The 21,726-nt window shown below is 35.5% G+C and overlaps 1 protein-coding gene across 1 annotated transcript; it reads right to left on the reverse strand.

The window, feature by feature from the left end:
- Nucleotides 1-11,666: 11,666 nt before the first annotated feature.
- LOC132284348 (CBL-interacting serine/threonine-protein kinase 23-like) lies at nt 11,667-21,295 on the reverse strand. Its single transcript, XM_059786447.1, has 16 exons — nt 20,907-21,295; nt 20,342-20,808; nt 19,741-19,803; nt 19,241-19,312; nt 19,027-19,134; nt 18,820-18,900; nt 18,520-18,573; nt 18,319-18,444; nt 15,694-15,783; nt 15,406-15,525; nt 15,152-15,277; nt 14,664-14,780; nt 14,223-14,279; nt 14,039-14,113; nt 12,293-12,371; nt 11,667-11,970 (listed from the first exon to the last, which is right to left on the reverse strand). Exons 2-16 carry the CDS (start codon nt 20,519-20,521, stop codon nt 11,948-11,950), a joined length of 1,371 nt encoding a protein of 456 aa, XP_059642430.1. The 5' UTR covers nt 20,522-20,808; nt 20,907-21,295; the 3' UTR covers nt 11,667-11,947.
- Between the last annotated feature and the right edge of the window lie 431 nt (nt 21,296-21,726).

The raw sequence follows: 21,726 nt of genomic DNA on the forward strand, positions 1-21,726 counted from the left end.
CGATCCAACATGTGGTTCGATCGATCATGAGTCCTAACACTTAGAAAACTTTTGGACATGTTTCAATTCTGAAAATGTATGCTCTCGGGATCTCCAAAATTTTACATGTTCGATCGATCGAATTTCATCTCGGATCGATCACAGCTATGTTCGATCGATCACAGTTTTGCCCCTTTGACCCTTTCACTTTTTGACTTTTTCCTATTTCTATTTTTATTTTATTTTATTTCATTTAGTTACCTCTCTCTCTTGACTAAAAAAAAAAAAAAAAAAGAAATTTTTGGAAATTTGTTAAAAACACAAAAATATTTTTGTTAATTTTATTTTATGTTCAAAAATTCCAAAAAGATTTTTATTTTATTTTCATTTTTACTTTTATTTCCAAGCTTTATTTTTATTTTTATTTCAAATAATTAAAAAAAAAAAAATCAAATCCCAAAAATATTTTTCTTTTATTTTATTTTATTTCCTTTTATCTTATTTCCAAAAATCCAAAAATATTTTGTTTAACTTTAATTTTTAATTCTTCTAACTTGTGAAAAAAAAAAAAAAATGAAAAACAAAAAGTAAGAAAATTTTGTATATACTTGCATTGTACATATTCTTTCCATTTTTTGCATTGTATATGTTCCTTTTCATTTTTTGCATTGTATATATTCTTTTTTCATTTCTTACATTGTACATATTCTTTCATTACATTTTGCCTTGTTTATTTTTCTTTTTTGTATTTTGTTCATGCATTTTATTCTTTGTTTTTCTTACATTTTGTATATACTTGCTTTCATTAAATGAAAAATATAAAAAGATTCATCATTGTGCCCTTATGTGTAGTCATGCATACTTTATGCTTTAGTTAGGGCTTGATCTTATATCTCTCTTGCATCATGTGTTACATTGCCTTAGAATGCTTGATTTGATTATTCTTATTCCATTTGATATTTGATGTGAGTTTGCTAGCGTGGTTATTCAAATAGGTTGTTGATTCCAAGTTTGGGGGAGACGTCTTTCAAATTGGATCATGACGGGGCTTCATGTCTACACCATCACGGTATACTCTTTCCACTTTTTTTTTTTTTTTTTTTTCCATTGTTCTCATTGCACATTGAGGACAATGTGCGGTTTAAGTTTGGGGGTAAGGTGTCTTGTTGCATTCTACTTAAGATTTGAGCTTTAAATGCATGATTGAGATTTGAGATTGATGTTAGCTATGATTTTGATCTTTTGAGAACTATATTGCTTAAAATTTAAAAATTGCTTGACTTGAGAGTCCAATACTCCTTGTATGCCTTGAGAATGCCATTTAGGAGTAAATTTTTCAAAAGATTGATATCTTGCTTGCATTTGTGGTCCACATCATCCTGAATTTGTGATTGTTTTGAGATTCATTCTAGGATTCTACACTAGCACCGGTGCATGCTAGCATTCAATTGTGGGGTACATGCTTTGTTGATTATTGAATTGGTTATATCCCAATTGGGCTAGTAGTGCATTGAAAGATTTCATTCTTCATAAAGGTGGATAACAATCCCTTTTCATTGAGTAGCCGGGATTCTTGCCTCATTAAGCAGTGAACTTCTCACGCCAAAAGGTGGAGGGCCCAAACTCTAGGTTAATAATTGATTTCAAAAAAAAAAAAAAGAGAAAAAGTTGCAAAAGTAATAAAAGTGAGGACTTCTCCCAAAAGGTGAGAAGTAGGAAATGATTAGATGGTTGTTGTCTTGATTTATAACCTAGTTGATTTGAGTTTGTAAGTCCGTAGGGGTGTCTTAACACCTAATGACCTAAAGCCATCTGGTTTGGGAGTCATTGACCTAACGCTCGCTACATGAATCTTCTAGAAAGCTTAAGAGATCAACACATTGCACAATATTTCCATCTTTGATCCTCAATAAAAAATAAAAAAATAAATAAAATAAAAATAGAGTGAAAAGAATAAACGCACCTAGAAGAATAAAGCTTTAATAAAAGGTCCACTCTCTTATCTTGATGATCGGTACTAGATTTATGTGCTAATTTGAGGGTAAGGATGTGATTACTTCTCTAGTTGGCTAAGATAGCAACACACTTGATGCCGGACCTCTCACATGGATTCTAGACTTGTTTCGATTTTCATGATAATTTTCTTGATATGTGGAGGACCATACTTGCTTGCTTGATATTGAGATTTTGGGAGATTGTTTGGAAATGGTTGAAAAATTGCATACTTGAGGTAGTTTTCTCCCAATGCTTGTTTGTAATATTGGTGCCTCTTTTGAAAGAATGAGCTTAATGTTTGTGGGTATCATTTCTGGAAACCCTCACGAGACTTCACTCGTCCACTAGGGGTAACCTAGGGGTTTAAAAGGCTTGTTGCATATGCTAAATGTAATCGTGTTCCCTACGAAAGTGGCGCTATCATTTTATTGCTTTCTAGTTCATAGTTATTTAGTTGTTCATTTCATTCCTTACTTCGTAGTTCATTGCTAGGGATTAGCAATATTTAAGTTTGGGGGTGTGATGAGAGCTGAAAAGTACACATTTAAACCCCTTAAGCTTGAGTATTCTAGTACCTTTATCTATCTTACTTTGCCGTTTTAAACTTATTACGTGTTATTTATATTTTCAGGCACTAATCCCAAAATTGAGCTAACTCAGCCAAATAAGAGCTTAATTGAAGCAATCCTGAGATAAACCAAAGGAGGGAGCAAAGTGGAGAAAGCAAGGAGCAAAAAGGAATTAAAGTTGTGCAGCTGAAAAGTTCGATCGATCCAACTTAGAGTTCGATCGATCGAACATCTATGATCGATCACAGTACTTCTCGATAGATCCAACCTTGGCCTTTGCTGAAATTCCAAGTTCGATCGATCCAACATCACCTTCGATCGATCGAACCCTATTTTGTCCTATTCAAATGATTGATCTTATCCACAGCTGTACGCCTACCAACCACTTTTGTCCTTTTCCCCATAAATATCTTCGAAATATCTCAGCCTTGTTCTTATCCGGAGGAGTCAGACCACTTCGATCGATCCAAGATGCAGTTCGATCGATCGAACCCATCTTCGATCGATCCAAGTTAAGGTTCGATCGATCGAACTTCCTCCAGCGAGAAAAAGTTAAAGTCCAGCTCATTTATTCCGTCCTTCACCCAATCATTGGAGAATATGCCTTGCACGACCACAGCTCATCATAGGGTGTATTTGACCTACCTATATAAGAAATATGATACACTTTTTGGAGAGGAGCCTAGAGTCTCTTAACACACATTGAAAATCATCTTGGAGGCTCTCCTTGGAGAGGAGGAAGGGGGGAAGCTAGAGCACCATTGGAGGAGATCTTCACCAACAAGGAGCAGCCATGGAGTTAGCCCTTGAGGGTTGGATCATCACTACCATGAGTGTCTAGACATCCTCTTGGGGCTAGAGTTAGCCCCAAGCATGCTTTCTACACTCTAATCTTGTGTATTATTGAGGGATTAGTGTTGTATGATACATCTTGATATTCATGTATATATAAATATTGATTATTTCATGGTTTGTATGGTTTAATGCTTCCAATTGACTATTCTATGCTACCCATATGTCTATGTATGCTAAAGTAGGATATTCATGTGCTTATCTCTAGATTTAGTGTTTTTGATGCATGTCTATGTGTATTGATGCTATAGATCTAGAGATTATCAAGATGATATGCTTAATGAATGCTATTTTGGTTCATTTGATGGTTTATGCCTATTCTTGATGGCTTGTGCCTCTCCCCTAGTCTAGATAGCTTTATTTTCATGCTAGTAGTGTAGATTTAGTGTAGTGGTAGTGTAATGTTAGATGGGAGGACAATCTACTCTTGATATTTGATGTTCCATGCTTGTGAGTCCAAATGGCATATTCCTCTAATATTGTGTTGCATGTGGATTGTGAGCTTAATGAAAGATTAATGACTAGTTATGATATGTTGTATCTTTCACATGTGTTTAGACAATTTATTCCTCTCCCAATAGATAAATTGTGGCCTCTCACATGATGTTTAGATAATGCATGTTTAACTAAGTCATCCTTATGGATTGCTTGGACTATGAGCTTAATGAAAGGTTCAATGACTTGATTTGATATTTTGTTCTCTTCACATGATGTCTAGATAATATATTCCTCTACCAATAGATGTATTGTGGCCTCACACATGTTGATTGAGACAATTTGCACTTGTTGAGTCACCCTTACCAATTGAATGTCTTTTATACACACAATATTGTTGCAACACATTCATTTCCCTCATTAGTCACTTGATTATGGTTTGAAATAGTATTGTTTGGTGGTGATCTCTACACCCCAAGACCTTTCCTTCTTACTTACTCTTTATCTTAATGCATTTTAATTAATTCTTTTCTAGAAGTAATCAACCAACCCAATTCTCTTTTGCAATCATTTGGTACGCTAGAGTCGAAGTTGAAATTCCAACACGTATAATTCCTTGGGACGATCCCTACTCACTCTTACTACGTTAGTAGTAGTGTTGGTAGTGGTTTTTATAAATTTAAATTTGACATAAAAGGCTTTTCTTGAACCACACATTCACTACATTCAGTTTGGCGTATGGAACGGCCGTCGTCAGTGGGGACCATTCATGGAGCGCGTGAGGTGCACACGCCAATGGAGCTAGGAAAAGTGCATTCTGGCGCGTGTATATCACGCGCCAGACAAGGTCAACATTCCGGCGCGTGTGAAACCTTATCCAGGAGCGTGCAGGCGCGTGACACGCGTCTATACACCACCCCAACGCGTGCGAGTGCGTGGGGCATTGCTGTTGACTTCTCCAGCGCGTGATGGCGCGTGGAGACACCCTGTCCACTCCTCTAGTGCGTGCCAGCGCCTGGGGACATGCCAGACACAATCCGGGCGCGTTTCAAGCCTCGTTTTGCTTCTCCTAGCACGTATCAATCTCCTGCGGGTGTTTACAAGCTGATGGAAGACCCTCATGCAGTTATTAGAGTAATTAAATGTTAAAAGCTGAATCCATTGGCCATTTAAATTGCTTCTGTCTGTTATTTATTTATTTAACTGATGCATGGAATAATTAATTGTTTATTATTATTATTCATGCATTGGATCCATGATGTTTAATTAAATGACTTGATTTATATTAATTAAATTATGAAAATTAATTGGATTTGATTACTAATTAATTTGAGAGCACTTATTAGGAAACGAAAAATTATTTTTAAAGTGTGCCTCAAATTAAATATTAGTGAATCATTTAAAGTCCAAATATTTTCTAAATTTAATTGGATTAAAATTAAGACGTTTTGCATGCATTATATCATGTAAATGAATAAATTGAAAACCCTAATTATGAATGATTAAAAATTGAGTGGGATCGGGGATTTTTATACATTGCCCCATGGCTTTCGTTATTAACACCATTGTAATTAGATCTTCAAAAATAAGGTCCCACGTATGATTTGAAGAGTCTTAATATTACAAGAATGGTTATCTCATGAAAATAATAATATTAAATGTTCATTGTAATTAGATCTTTAAAAATAAGGCTACGCATGATTTGAAGAGTCTAGATTATAATGACAAGATATTTAATATTTTATTTTATTTTTTATTAGAGCTTTAATAACGTTATACACTCAATCTAAAATCAATAGTGTTAGTTCCCCAACGGAGTGGTCTACACTAGGTGATTTTAGAAAGGCTAAACAAAATTGGGAATCATTTCATATGATAAACAAGGCATTGTCTTAAGAGATATGGAAATGATGGGATTTGCCCGCCAATAGCGATAATGAACTTCGCCAACCGAATAAGTTATTGGCGTATTGGTTATCCGATTTTTCATGCAGTGGTTAAGGGACCCACATATTATTATTTTAATGAAAGTGCTCATCAAATAGCAAATGAATCCCAACAATAGTAATAATGAACTCCTCCATCAGGATAAGTTATTGATATATTGATTGGTTGATTTATTATGCTACAGGGTTGAGGGACTCGCATTAATTAAAAGGGATTGTTTACTAATAATGATAATGATCTCTTATTTTATTGAGATTTATTATATTATGTAGTTAACAAACTCATTTTAATTTTAAATATGCATGATAGTATTAATAATTCACCTTGCATATTGTATGAATGCATTTATATTTAGATATTATGTCTAGTCCATTTTATCTGCTTGCTTATATATTTAATGTATTTGAACTTATTTATATTGACTGGAAAAAGAACTTAGATATTTTATTTACAACGTAAGGGTACAAATGTATTTACTACTCCTAAACCTAATCCTTTTACTTTAAGATACCCAAGAGAACATTAATGCTTTGAAAAAGTAAAATAAGGCAAATGAGATGACTTGGTGCAATATTCTAGAGTTTACCTCGAATACGCTCCAAAACTAACATTTACATTATTTTATTTTCTTCAAGCATCATGTTAAATGTCAATAAGATGTTTTGGTGAGATTAGATAAAGAGTATGCCAAAGTGCTATGTCAGACTTGAATAGCATAAAGATAGCCTAAGGAACTCCAGTATGAAATCGAATTTTGGAAAATGATTGTTTATTATTTAAAATTAGCTGGAGATCAATAGGGCTGACTTGGGTGGTAAGTTTCAAGTTGATATGATTATTGCCTTGTTACCAAACTCGTTCGACTCTGTTAGAGTGAACTAAATAAGGAATTAGTTTAAGTTTACACTCGCTGATATTCTTATAGAATTGGTAACAGATGAAGGGATAATCAAGAGTATGGGCGTTCCTATCAATCTAACCTAGTCTATACCATCTTCTTCTAGGCCCAAATGGACGAGTAAAGCAAAGAAGAAGGATGATAATAGGACTAGGCTAGCACAAAACATGGGTATCCAAAAGGTTAAAGGGAATAAGGCAGTGTATGTTGAGGGCAAATTAAATTGTTTCTTTTGCCGCTAACTATGACACTCAAGGACGAACTGTCTAAGTAATGACGTGGCATAGGAAAATATATATTTAATCATTGAGCCATGTTATGTAGTTGTATCTATTAATTCCTGATGGATAGATTCTGGAGCCACTAAACATGTTTGCAATTCGTTGCAAGGATTTCAGGAATCCAGAAGCCTCGATGATATGGATATATATTTGTCTTTTAACCTGATGTCAAAGTTGTAATTAAGTCAGTGGGAGTATTACATCTGAAATTAGAGAGTATGAGGATATTAGTATTAGAGAACTATCTTTATGTACAGATGTTAAACGCAATCTAATTCTTGTTTCACTTTTGGTTTATAAAAACTGTGTTGTTATTTTGTAAAACTGGTTTTATAAAATTGAATAGATATGCGATTACTTCTGGTGCATTGAAAGATGGTTAATATACTATAACCACAAGCTCTTAAGATTTGCAGGATGTAGAAACTAATGTTGAATCTTCTAGATTGAAGGTTAAGAGAAAATTTGTTATTTCTGACTCATTGTATTTTTAATGTCTATTTTTGGGTTGTTATCAATCAAAATGAGATTCAAAGATTGGTCAAAGAAGGTTTATTACCTAGTGAGGCAGAGGAGCCTAAACCAAACTTGTGAATCTTGTTTTGAAGGATAGATAACTCTAAGGGCTTAATCAGCCAAATGAAATAGATATAAAGGACAATTGGAGTCGGTACACACAAACACGTGTGGTCTTGTGAACATCCAAGCAAGATTACTCACGTTTTGGATAAATTTACCTGTTGCGACACAAGTCTTATACTTTTGGTATATTCCGAGAGAGTCAAGACTGATGTGGAGCACAGATTAGGTAAACTTATCAAGATACTTCGATCTGATCGAGGATATGAGTATTTCTTGGGATAGTGCAAAGACTATATGGTAAATGAGGGTGTTGTGTACCAGTTTTCCGCAATTGACGCTAAATACATTTAGGTGTCAAATAGGAATAACAGAATTCCACTTAACATGGTTAGATCTATGATCAGTTATGCTATATTATCTCTTTAATTTAAGAGTTTAGCGTTAATGACATCGATGCGCATTATGAAGTGCATTCCATCTTAGTCTGTCTCAAGGATACCGTTGAGCTGTGTTTTTGACTAAATCTTAGTTTGAATCACATGCACATATGTGGTAGTCTTGCACATGTGCGCTTGATATGGACAAGTAAGTTGGAAACAGATCATATGCATGATAGATTTGATAGCTACTCTAAAAGTCACTAGGATGGATTATTTTAAGATCTCAATGATAAAAGTTGATTGTTTACACTCACTGTTTATCTATAGGAGGATCATATTATGAATTACATACCTAGTAGCATAACGTTAGAGAATATGGTATGAGTACCAGATGTACCACATGTGAACACACTTATTATAGAGATTGAGAATAATAAATGAATTCCCTATTGATGCGTCAGCATCATTTAGTACACAGATTCCTGCATCGGTACATTAATGTAATGGGAGGATTATCATCCAATCCGACAGAATCATGTTTTTAGGTGAGACCATTATGGACATCCCTGTTAAACATGAGTTGGACCCAATAAGCTATACGGAAGCGTGAATCGATATGGATACAGATCGTTTTGGCGAGTTACTATGAAATCAGAGTTGGAATCTATGTATTCTAATAAATTCTGGGATCTTGTAGAACTTTCTAGTAGGGTGATTGCTATGGAAGGCAAGTTAATCTACAAAAAGATACCAGAAGATTTTTTAGTGAATAAATCATGAGTGTACAAGGGAATGTCATTATTTTTCTGATTCTATATATATATATGACATCCTACTCATTTAGAATGATGTGAAAGTTTTGTCATCGATAAAGAGGTAGTTGTTCAATTACTTTTAAATGAAGGATTTTCAAGATGTAAGCTATATTTCTATGATCAAGCTTTTGCAAGATCAGGTTAAAAGTAAAATAGGTTTATCTTAATAATCCTACATTGGAAAAGTTTTTATCAAGTTTGGTATGCATAACTCAAAGAATGAGTTCTTGCTTTATTGATATGGATTGCTCTCTCTAGTAAGTAGTTTTCCAAGACTGGGAGAGGAGATTGAGCAAATGAGACTGGAACTATATGCTTTGGCATATGGGAGTCTCATATATGCCATGGTCTATACCGAACAGGACATCCGCTACATTGTAGGGATAGTCAGATGATATCAGTCCAATCCTGGACTTGATAACTGGTCTGTTGTGAAAAATATCATTAAGTACCTAAGGAGAACCAATGATATCATACTCATTTATGGATGTGATGATATGGTCCTAGTCAGGTATGCTAGTTCTGATTTTCAATCAGAAGTAGATACTATGAGGTTCATGACTTAGTGTATGTTCACTTAATGAAAGGGAAATCAGTTGGTAGATTGTTAAGCAGATTTCAACTGCTGACTCAAACCTGCAGGTGGAATATATTGCAGCCTTAAAGGCGGCAAAGGAAGCCTATTGGTTTGATCTCACTGATTTAAAGTTGTGGAGTATACTAGCCTGCCTATGGAGTTATGTTGTGACAATAGTGCAGAAGTAGTCCAAACCAATGACCCAAGGTTCTATAGAGGAACAAGATACACTGAGAGGAAGTATCATGTTCGACATGATATTGTCCGGCAAGAAAATGTACTTGTAGCTAGAACATTGCATTGGAACACAACTTTGTTGATCCATTATCAAAGGTGTCATTGATCAATAATTTTGATCATCATCTGGATAACCTTAGAGTTATGTGCAATTTGAATTGGCTATGAGGGCAAGTGGGAGCTGTTGGGATTTTATATGCCCTGACATAGCAAATTCCTGTTTGGATTAAGTGACATATGTTCCTAACGTTTTTGAAATATTTATGTTTTATACAATTGGTGAATTCAATGTATTATATTTCGATTCATTATAGAATTGATAGTGTCCATTTGATTACAAGAGATATTTATATATATGTATGTGATGGCAATCAATGCATGATATATAAATAGTAATCATAAATTGTTCTTAGTCAGTAATTATGGATGGACTCATAATTAATTAAGACTTGAACTGGATCCGCGTTAGGTTGAGATATATTGCGAGAGCCGTCGTATGCAATTGCTCCCTATCACCGTCATGGCATTTGACTCTTAAGCATGAGAAAAGTATAAACTCTTTTATTAATTAATAATTACTTTGATTTGTTCGGCGGATTCTTCGGGATCCTTAGACCGACACTTTGGGTAGTTATGTAATTAATAGTTAGAGGGTTATATTTTCAATATTTGCATCATTGCTACTTGTATTTATTTTGTATTGATTATGGTTGATCACAAAGTAAATTCGAAGGCCTTCGCGTGTTTTTAGACAAAATGATTTATTATATATTTATTTATTTAAATTATTATTTTTGTCAAACAAATGTTTTATTGTGATCGAGCTAGAAATAATCAAAGGTACCAAAATAAATATATATTAATTAAGTAGTCGGATTGATGGCTTTATTTATCCGATAACTAATTATGCATAGAGGGGTCAAAGTGTAATATTGACTTAGAAGTTATTTATTATTTAATTGGAATTCAATTAATTTCTTTTAGTGGAGTAAAAATTAATTTATGAATTAATTAAATTGGGTCCATGGACTGGGCCAATTATTAATTCATTGCAGCCAATAAAATAATAGGCCCAATGGATTCTCACTCATAGCCCAACTTGATATTAGAATCATATTAGATTTGAGACATGTAAATTAGAGATTGAGAAGGATTCGTTGTTTCCTTTTCTTTACCTTTATGTTGCCTATAAATATACATGGTCTATGTATATTTTGAGGGTGATTTTTTTAGAAGAAGGAAAAAGGAATCTATTTTCTCTCTCTAGAAAATTAGGGTTTATGTTCTCATCTAATGGAGGCTCCCACAAGCCTAATTTTCCAAGGTCATTCATGGAGGCTTATGAGTGATTCCTAAAGGCAAAACAATTACCAAGAAGATGGGGATCCAAAGAGAAGGCATCTTGCTAAGGGATCTACAATAAGTGAGAACATTCACTTTAGAGGAAAGATTTAAAGGTTTACTCAGACCTTTGATGTAAGTATTCAATTCATTAATTGAATGATACATCATATTTTATTTTTGCATAAAACTTGTCTCTATGTGATGAATCAAGATCTATGAATCAAAATCTCTCAAAAAGTTTTTAAAACTAACACGTTTCCTAACATTTTTAAGCCAAACAATGATGGTGTATCTAGAGTAAGTGGTAAACGTAAGATTAGATTTTCGGGTGTTGGATTAAAGAATGTTCTACTTGGTTAAGAGTTTAGCTGCAAATTTGTTGACTATTAGTCATTTGTGATAATGATTTTCAGGTAATTTTTACTCATCAAGGTTGAACTATAATATCTCATAATTATTATCCTTCACTTATTTATTATTCTGCACTTGTCGATGATGTATTTTGTAGCGTAAGAGACTTGGTCATGATTTAAAATGATCAAACAATATGATCAAATGAATGATGGAAATCACCACATCCTCCTACTCTTGCTCAACTTCCTTTCGTAATTCCGGTTCCGTGATTAGTGGATTACAGTTAATTAGAAATTTTAATTTATTTCACTTTAAATTAATCTTTTTTATCTGCTTAACAGGAAAGGAAAGATGGTATGCTTCTTTCAAATGTTTCTCTAAATTATTGAAATCTAATGCCTTCTTAGTTGAGTCCGAGCAATTGAGTTAGCAAATATTTTTAATCCCACTACTGAACCAGAGATACAAACCAAGCCAAATGCTCGTCCTCTTTCACAAAGTCCTAACCCGAAAGAATGGAACATCAAAATACGGAGTTCAAAACACTATACAAACAATCAAGATACAAATAGCAAGTCTGCGAGATTTCACTTTAACCGAAAAAAAAAAAAAGAAAGTCAGAGAGATTTCACTTTAACCAAAAAAAAAAGTCTGCGAGATTTCACAGATACCACAAACCTTTTTACAAGAGGCATGTAATAATCAAGATGGCACAATACCAGAACCTGTAAACACAGAATGAGAACAATTACCATCTTCAAAGTAATTAATTGTCTATAAGACAGCAATAACATATTATGCAAAGTAAATCAATCATGCCCATAAACATGTGATGGATCCCATTCAATCTCCAAGGCCAATAGAAGCTGCGACCATGAGGGCGTACATTCCCAATCATCCAACATACAATTTTGGTACAAACACAGTTTTGTCCTTGCGTTGCAGAAAAATATTCTCCAACTTGGCCGTTGCATCACTTACAACACCATTAAAGAGTACTCAACTTGAACTAAATATCTTGCAACTGCCATGGTATCATATACTAACCTTCATTTGCTTCCTCTACTGTTTCATCTTCTGATTTCCAGACTATATCCTTCAACCCAGTTGACAGGTTCTTGTAGAACTGGATAATGTGAAGAAAAAAACAAAACATGAAATTTATAATACAGATAAAACAATACGCAAGCACATGGTAGAATTTTTTTACAACATAGGGCCATATTTCTAGGCAAGAGGTGGCAATCATGGATCCTGCACAGGCAGAAAATGTAGAATCGTATGTGTACTCTAAAACGTTGAATCGCAGTTGTGGCCTGTGGGCTTAACATGTGTCATGTGATCTAATTAAGCACAAGACAGTTTCTTTTAGGAGCAACATTTATATCTTTTATTATACTCTCCACTGAAATACACAAGCTTGCTTGCTTCTTTCTACTTGGTAAAAGATGTTACATCAAAATATATCATGCAAAAGCATTGAATATATGTTATTTTGTATTTTGAAATGCGTAATCTCTGGTAAATGTATACAACTATATGATGTGTATTCAATATCTATTTTTTTTTTTTTTTTTAACTTGGCAAGAAAACCGCGGTACGGCATCTACATGGGCAAGAACAATAGACCATACATACAACAAAGAAACACATACGAAGCCAAAAGACACAAAACTATCCAAAGCAAAACTAACCCCCACTAATGTCAAGATCACAACCTTGACAATAACCGATATCTATAAGGTGTTAGCATAGCCAAGGAGTAGGCCCACCAGCAAGGAAAATAGAATATCCAAAATATCGGCCCAAAACGTCAGCCATGACGTCATAGGACTGCCCCCCACTGATGTCAAGATCACAGCCTTGACAACAACTGATATCTAGAAGGTGTTAGCATAGAAAAAGGACCGGGCCCACCAGTAAAGAAAATAGAACATCAAAAATATCGGCCCAAAACGTCAGCCATGACGTCATAGCACTGCCGGAGACGACCGAGCACAACATCGCAAGCACCAGAGACGTCGGACTCCGGCATAGTGCTCAGAAGCAGCAGATCCACTCCCCATTGCAAATCGCTTCACAAAAAGAAGCTCCATAAAGGATCATCCAAACAGATCCATCTTCGGCGACCCAAAAACCATCCATCCGCTGAGACGGCTCAGAACATGAGATCGAAAAACACAAACTCTCAATTAAACGAGAGAGACTCAGATAACAGAGATCCTCGACGACGGCGAGAAGACAAAACGGCACCTCCTCACTCCCAGAGAAGGGAGCAGGGAAAAAAACGGAGGGGAAGAAGGGGTGGGTTTCAAAGAGAGAGAGTTAGAGAGGATCGGCACCTCCCCACTCCCATGGGAAGGAGTGGGGAGCAAACAGAGGGAGAGAACGAAGGTGGGCGGCGGAAGGGTTAGAGAGAGGCGATGTGTATTCAATGTCTGGTTCTGTTACTATAATGTATATGTGGGAGGACCAACAAGGGCAAAAGATTATGCTAGAATCATCGGCCTTGCTCCTGCCTGAAAATATGCATCTAATGGCCCTAATCAACCTTGACCAGGACCCGACAAAATGCAACCAATAGTTAAGCACTTTGGTATTGCTAGTCCTGAAATCAAAAAGTTTGAGACAGCCCACTGGCAGATCAAACATGGACAATGCACCCATATGGTCAAATAGCCATCGGTACGTACACATATCATGGTAAACAAAATAAGCATATAAAAATTAAATAAAAAATAGAACAAAAGAGGTTCAAATAAATGCTTACTCAAATGGATTTTATTACAATACCTTGTGAAATTCTAAGGTATCCCCTCCAGACTTGCGAAGCTCAACCATGTAAAGTGAGGGAGCGACTTCAAAAATCTGTGGGAGCAAATTATCTTCAGAACCAGCTCAACATTGCTTTGACTAATACACAAGTCAGTTTTCAGTAAACAAGACCCCTGAAGAACGGGATCACAAAAAATCGTACCTCTGTTGCAACATTTAGATGACCCTTGCGCCCAGTTTTCTCCCCTTGCAGCTTCATCTGAGATAAATAACAAAAAGGATTTACTAAGCGGGAGAATAGTACTGAACTTGTTCATCAATAATATTTATCTACTCCAATAGTATTATGAGCTTGCTAAGGACCAAGTACCACTGGGTTGTTTGACATCCATCAAACCTGGAAACTAGCAAGTATAAAAATAAAAAATAAAAATAAATAAAAGGCTACAGGTAGTGAAATCAGGATGCAGGAAAACACATCATTTGGTATAAACACCTAGCTATTCTAAAAAAAAATTAAAAAACTCATGCTGAACTGTTATGGGAATAACATAAATGAAACAAAACTAAATATAATTAAGGATGAGACTGAGAAAAATTATAAGTAGGAAAAAAGACGGAGAAACATGATGCTTTAATCTACCTTGTACTTGTTTTTCTTTACGTCGAAACCCATAGGCGTGGCAGCTTCCTCAATTTTTGAAATAATCTCGTCAGCAGGGCATCTAGATGTAAATCTTGTTTCTCGCTTAACAAGCCCCTGCTCATCAAAGGAAATGTCAGTCATGCACAGCTTCATGTTTAAAGCACATTACCAAACCAGATCAGATCAGAAGCGACAAACTGCACCATTTAACAATGAGACTGTGAGCAACATTCATTATAATACACTAAGACTTTTTGGTTAGTAATTATTTCTGAAAAACCAAGCTGTATTCTCAACTGAGATTTGTATACATCTAAATCATTTGAATTGTCAGAAAATAAGTGTCCTGAACAGTTTGAAGATACTTCAAGGATCAGGAATTCAGGATTGCAAATATCATCCTGATCCATTCATGATGCAACAAAGACATACATGATACTTTATGTTCCAAATTCAATAATCAAAGCTACAAGCTGATGACATACCATTTGCTTTTCAAAAAGAGATCCAAGGTTCAAACCCCTAGATGTAGAAATAAGCTCAAAAGCATTCATAGTGACAGGAGTTGCAGGCTGTTCTTTGCGCTTCTCCATGACAAGGTTTTGAGAGTCCTATAAGGCAAGAGGAACAACATTGACAAAGGCATTCTGATGTCAAATTCTCCATTTATATTAAACAGGAAGATACATGATAATAACTTAAAAAGAAAATAGCATTGCCATAAACAAGATCCCATTACCTCTAATTCATCAAAAATAGCATCCACATCATCGAGACTAACATCTGCCTGTTCAAAACTGGGTGGCCTATATCCTTTCTTAAACCACTCATTCTCAATGACCTCAGCAATTGTAATGCGCTGTTTCATACCATAAAATTATACAGACTTGATGAATTACAAAGGATAACAGATTTTACCAGCAACGTAACCCATGAGGCATTGGGCAATCAAATCTGTTAATAAAAAATGTAAAATTTTCAAACTATACAGTACTTCAATCAAAGAGCAACAGAAAAGTTTGCTTACTGTTAAGGGATTAGGGTCCAGGATTCTTTTGACTAGTTTCTTTACACTCGAGGAGAACCACTGAGGGAATGTGAAGTCAGCCTTGAATATCTGCAATTATGTGCAGTCAGTCAGGTTTTTAAGAAGTAAACCATGGAAGATAACATCCTTATGCTGTTATGCATAAGATAATCTTATACACTTGTTATATGGACTCAGGTATGTGGTAGGGCAAGAGCATGTATCTAAGTATCAGACATGTCAAATTCCCCAACAAAAGGGCACAAGGACATTGCAAAATATTCATATTATTTAATATATATATATATATAAAAGAAAGTAAAATAAAGTCTTTTCATTCATTTTGAATGAATAATATAATAAAGGGTAAATTCAACCACCCCCCCCCCCCCCCCCCCCCCCGGGGACGGTTTCCCTAAAAGACAGGTAGATACGACTTAGGCAATTTTTGGACAATGACACCCCCCAGGTTTGCTAAACCGAACAAAGACACCTTAAACGTGATGAAAGTACATGTTTACCCTTTGACTTCAAAATTGATTAATTAACTTTATAATTTTCTATAAATTGACCAAAATAACTCTCAACTCTCTGTTTGGATCACTTCACAACTATCACACCCAACCACCACCACCACCACCGTCCAGAAACCAAGAGCCCAACCACCCCCAAATTTGGCCTTATCCCCCTTCTTACACACATAGCCCACCACCCCATCACACCCACAACCAAATTCAACCCACCACCACCATCCACAACCACCCCCACAACCAATTTTAACCCACCAGTCACCACCACCGTCAACAATCACCCCCAAATGAACCAGCCACCACCCCATCACACCCATAACAAATTTCGCCCCACCACCACCGTCCATAACCACTCCCAAATGAACCCACCACCAATTTCGACCCACCACCACTGTCCACAACCACTCCTAAACGAACCCACCACCACCCTATCACAGCCCTACCATACCCCCTTTTGTATAAAGCTCAATCTCACTGAAAGCTTGTTATTGCTTCAATTGGGTTCACTCTATACCATTCATCTCATCTCCTCCTCTATTCACAAACCCACAATCCAAACAACCCCCCCAAACCGATCCCAATTTCAGAATTTTGGCCACTTATGCCACCGGCGAGGGCAAAAAGATTGCGGTTGAGACACCCACAACCTTTGGCTTCAAAATTTTTATGGAAACATTCACAGTTGATGAGAGAAGATTGGTTCACTTGAAACTTCTACAAGTCTTTCTCTTGGGATCCGGCGACGGTGACGACCAAAGTGATGTGATTGGACTTCGGTGATGGTGGCTAGCAGCGGCGATATGATTCCGGTGTCGGCTGGGGTTATGTGTGTGTGTGTGTGTGTGTGTTGTAGGTGTCACGAGGAGAGAAGAAGGTGAAGGCAGCGGCGTCAGGGATCTGTACCAGTCGTTCGATAGCTGGGTTGCGATCAAGTTCTTGCACGCAATAATTGGCTGCGCTATTTCGTCGGAGCCCAAAATCTTCTTGTTGTACACAACAACCCCTCTCATATTGATCCATTCTCGTTGAAGCCCCATCAAGTGGTAATAAAAGCAATCAAAAGAATCCATCGTCTCCATTTGGGCAGTATATGATTTCAGTTGGATATCTGTGTGTGGGCCTGTGTATATAAATATATGTATGGTATATAAAACACAGAAGAAATAGAGGGAGAAAGATGTGGTGGTCATGGTGTAAGAAGTGGTGGTTGAGGAGAGATGGCGGCGACGGCTGTGGTTGGGGAGATGGCGACCACCGCATCTTTACCCACGACCTTTGCCGCCGCCAACACCCAACCACCACATCTTCACCCACAACCTTCGCTACCACCACTGAGATGAGAGGTTGAAAAAGAGAGACGAGAATATGTGTTTGGCAAAAAGAGGATTGAAAAGAGAAAGAAAAGGAAATGGTAGTTTGGTCATTTTATGAGAGAATTAAAATATATCTTAGGGCATATTTGACATTTCATGTCAATTAAGGCAATGTTTGGCTCCTTTTTTATAGAATGGGGTGTCATTGTTTAAGTTTGCAAACCTGGGGGATGTCATTGTCCAAAAATGACCTAAGTTGTATCTACCTGTCTTTGAGGCAAACCTAGGGGGGTGTCACTGCAATTTTCCCTATAATAAAATTGAATTATTTGATATATCTTTTTAGCTGCATGTTCAACCAAAGGTGTCAGACACATATCTCATATGTGTCCAATAGGAGTACTTTACCAACTTTTGAAGAGTCCATGTAATCTATAGCTTATACCAATGTCTGGCAAATATGTCACTTCTATTACAATGCTCGCTTAGACGTGTAAACCGTGATTATTGAAACTCATGCCTAAATGATTTTTTTTCTTTTTTGGTCCTTTGTCATTCTTTTGATTGGTTAATGTTAGAACTAGATGTAAATGAAATGGGCACTAATGAATGATGTTCAATGAAGATGCTTTGATTGAGTCCTAAAAATAACATAGAAGATTGAACAGTACTCTAAAAAAATCACTGGCCTCAAAAGAACACCATGCAAATTCACAAAATTTGCAACAAAAAAAAAAAAAAAGGAGAGGGTTTTTGAAAACAAATAAACGGTAAGAAATCACCTTTTTATATAATGCCACAAGGTTCGGCTCTTCAAAAGGCAAAAAGCCTGCCAGAAGGACAAAAAGAATTACACCACAGGACCACAGATCTGCCTTAGCACCATGGTAACCTTTATCATTGATAACCTAGAAGGTAAAGAGTTAAGAGATCTGAATGGTTCAGAAGAGAGATGATGTAATAACCAGAAGCTAAAAGCATACCTCAGGAGCAACATAATTTGGAGTTCCACATGTCGTGTGCAGTAACCCGTCTTCCTGAATGCAAGGATTCAAAAACTCAGTTCTGAATTCTTTTGTGGATGATGAAATGTGTGTTTTAAGTTGTGAAAGTACAACAACTATAGTCAATTTGAATTAATGAGATGAAGAAGGTGGAGGCAACATAGAATGAGGCAATGCCGATGCAAGTTTGAACATCTTCTAATACTAGGATGCAGATAATAATTTACTAATGAAAAAGTACATTTCCCAAATGACAGGAATTAAGCTTCACACGCTCACCCTAACTTGCTGAGGTAGCGCGCTCAATCCAAAATCTGAAACTTTAAGAACTCCATTTGCGTCCAGCAGTAGATTCTCTGGCTGTGAATTACAAACCATAGATGGTTTATTTAACACTGTATAACAGATTTGCTCATCACCTTGGAGGCTCGATTGAAGAAACATGTAGGGGAAAACAGGGGGATGAAAAAATATAAATTTTCTCACCTTGAGGTCTCTATGGAAAACTCCTCTGCTGTGGCAGTAATCCACCGCATTAATGAGCTGTTGAAAGTACTTTCTAGCTTCTTCTTCTCTAAACCTTCCTTTCTTAGCCTGGTTCAGATAAAATATTTAAAATATGCAATGCCACTTTATTACTGGTTGCAAAGAACAGGATTGAATTGGAAGCAAATGAAGAATTGAACTAGCAGTTTCTTACAATTTTGTCGAATAGTTCACCACCAGTCACGAATTCCATAACGATGTATACTTTTGTCTTGCTAGCCATAACCTACAAGCGGAAGATCTCGATCAATTCACACAAGAAACGTATGAGGTCGGTCATCAAAAAACAGAAACTTGTCCATTGATATATCTACCGTAAAAATATAGCAGAGAAATAAAGCACTACAAATTTAGCAAGTTCGTCATTTACGAGTCCACAAAGGCTACATACATAGAACTAACAAGGCTACATACATAGAACAATGACACTACATTTCCAACAACAAAAAAAACTCTGAAGCGGCTGCAAAAAAGTTGTAAGCGATAATAGTCGAGTTAAGAACATGAGATTGGTAGTATATGTGTTCTAAGGATACAAGTACATTAAAGACAGACCCTAAAAATGAAAAATGTATATGGGCGGTAAACCAAATCAGAAGCAATGTCAGATGTTTATACAAGAGGGCGGTTTTACACGTTGGAACAAATTCTAACCTCGTACATGCGGATGACATTTGGGTGTCTGATTAGTTTCATGGTTGAAATTTCACGTTTAATCTGCAATAACCAAACACGATTACATTGTTAATTACCATAAATATTAATTACAAAACGAAGTTGAGCTTCATATAAAAATTTTCAATATATATGGAAAAAGAATAAATAGCCTTGTTTGTTATGATCAACATAATAATGCAAGGAAAAGGAGAAAGAATACTAATTAGCTCTGTTTGGTTGCTGAAAAGTAGAACCAGACAATCAGAAGGGGGAAAAGAAAGAGAAAGGAAACTGAACCTTATAGTCTCTAAGTTTCCTAAATTACTAAGCAATACTGTACTAATTTGCACAACACTGATTAAAAAAACAAAGCTTCAGTTTATTTATTTATCCAAGGATAAAGCTTGAAGTGGTTTTCTCAGCATCGTTAATTAATGACAACATCCAAAAATACACTAGAAAAGCAAAAAGATATTTCAGGTCAAACCTTTTGAAATAGGATTTCCGTACAAAAAAACACAAACTATACCCAAAAAATAATAATAACAAAAAAATAAAAGTTAGGGATCAATTAATATAGAGAAAAAAAAGTAGGTACCTGGGCGATGATCTTATGCTTGAGAACTTTCTCTTTATGGAGAATTTTGATAGCCACGTTGTCACCAGTCTCCATGTTCCGAGCAAATTTCACCTTCCCAAAGCTTCCCTCCCCAAGCGTCCGTCCCAGCTCGTACTTCCCCACACTAGTCCTACTACTTCCGCTAGAGCGAGAACCCATTCCTTTCTTTCTTTCTTTCTTTCTTTCTTTCTCAATATATATATATATATATATATATATAACCAGCTTCGAGATCGATCTTTTTTATTATTTGTTTCAAAAACTGCCCTCACTTTACACTTAGTTGGATACATATACCATCCATTGTTTATCTCTCACTAAAAATTAAGCTCTTCCATCTCTATCTATATATATACATGTATATTGGATATATGAAATCAAGATCTCTTCTTCTTACAAGGCTGCCATACCTGAGACTTGGACACATTCATCTTCCCCTTTTAATTCTGTATCACACAAAAAGAGAACAATTATATATATATATATATATATATATATATTCCTAATGTAGTAGAAAGACTTCAATTGCGAAGCTAAAACAAACCAGAAAAGCGGCGGTGTAATCTACGATCCATCGCAGATAGAAATCCATTAATTGCAGATTTTTTAGATAGATAATCACAGCTGAAAATGGATGGATTTAGAAGTACATACATATATATATATACACACACATATATAGTTTTGGCAGTCTATGCTTTGGATTTTAACTGAATCAGAGCAAAGCTAAGGTCGATTTGTGTAAGTCTTTGGCCTCTCTTTTGCCCCTTACTCCTATGAGATCACAATGTCCACCAGCTATAAATGTCTGAGAGAAATTTTTCTTTTTGATTATTGATAAAAATATAAAAATAAAAATAAAAAATAAAAAAATACGGAGTAAAAAATAATAAATAAATAATACATGCACGCACTCACATGTCCGTGGCTACGTTAAGAGATCGACTCGGAAAATTACGGGATGATAATCATTTTTCTAATAATTTTAAAGGAGCTAATAATAATAAAAAAGATAAAAAAAGAAAATGATGGATAATATGTTATATGTCTCAGGCCTTTTGTTTGGTTGAATATAATAGACAGTAGACATAATTATTTTTTTTATTAAAAGAAAAGAAAAGAGAATTTTTAATATATATATTTTTTTTACTAATATACACTCATCATATAAAATTATAACTCAAAAATATATATTCATTTCAAATTTTTGAAAATATTAAAAATAAAAATTACATATTTGTAGTAATTATTCCTTCTTTCACTCTCCCCTTTCCCCACTTTTGAACGGATAAAAAAAATATAAACCAAGGTGGGATGCTTCTTTTTTTTCTTCCCTCCAAAACAAATAAATAATAAATAAATAA

This window comes from Cornus florida, unplaced genomic scaffold (assembly GCF_030987335.1).
Source record: "Cornus florida cultivar Cherokee Brave unplaced genomic scaffold, ASM3098733v1 CherokeeBrave_3.0.0_Hap2_Chr11, whole genome shotgun sequence".
NCBI classification, from domain to species: domain Eukaryota; kingdom Viridiplantae; phylum Streptophyta; class Magnoliopsida; order Cornales; family Cornaceae; genus Cornus; species Cornus florida.

Excerpts from the sequence above, each read along its gene's own strand:
- LOC132284348 (XM_059786447.1), bottom strand. The coding sequence starts at position 20,521 with ATGGGTTCTCGCTCTAGCGGAAGTAGTAGGACTAGTGTGGGGAAGTAC. Across the intron at positions 18,574-18,819 it reads CGCTACCTCAGCAAGTTAGG|GAAGACGGGTTACTGCACAC; the intron begins GTGAGCGTGTGA and ends CCTTGCATTCAG. Across the intron at positions 18,445-18,519 it reads CAAATTATGTTGCTCCTGAG|GTTATCAATGATAAAGGTTA; the intron begins GTATGCTTTTAG and ends TTTACCTTCTAG.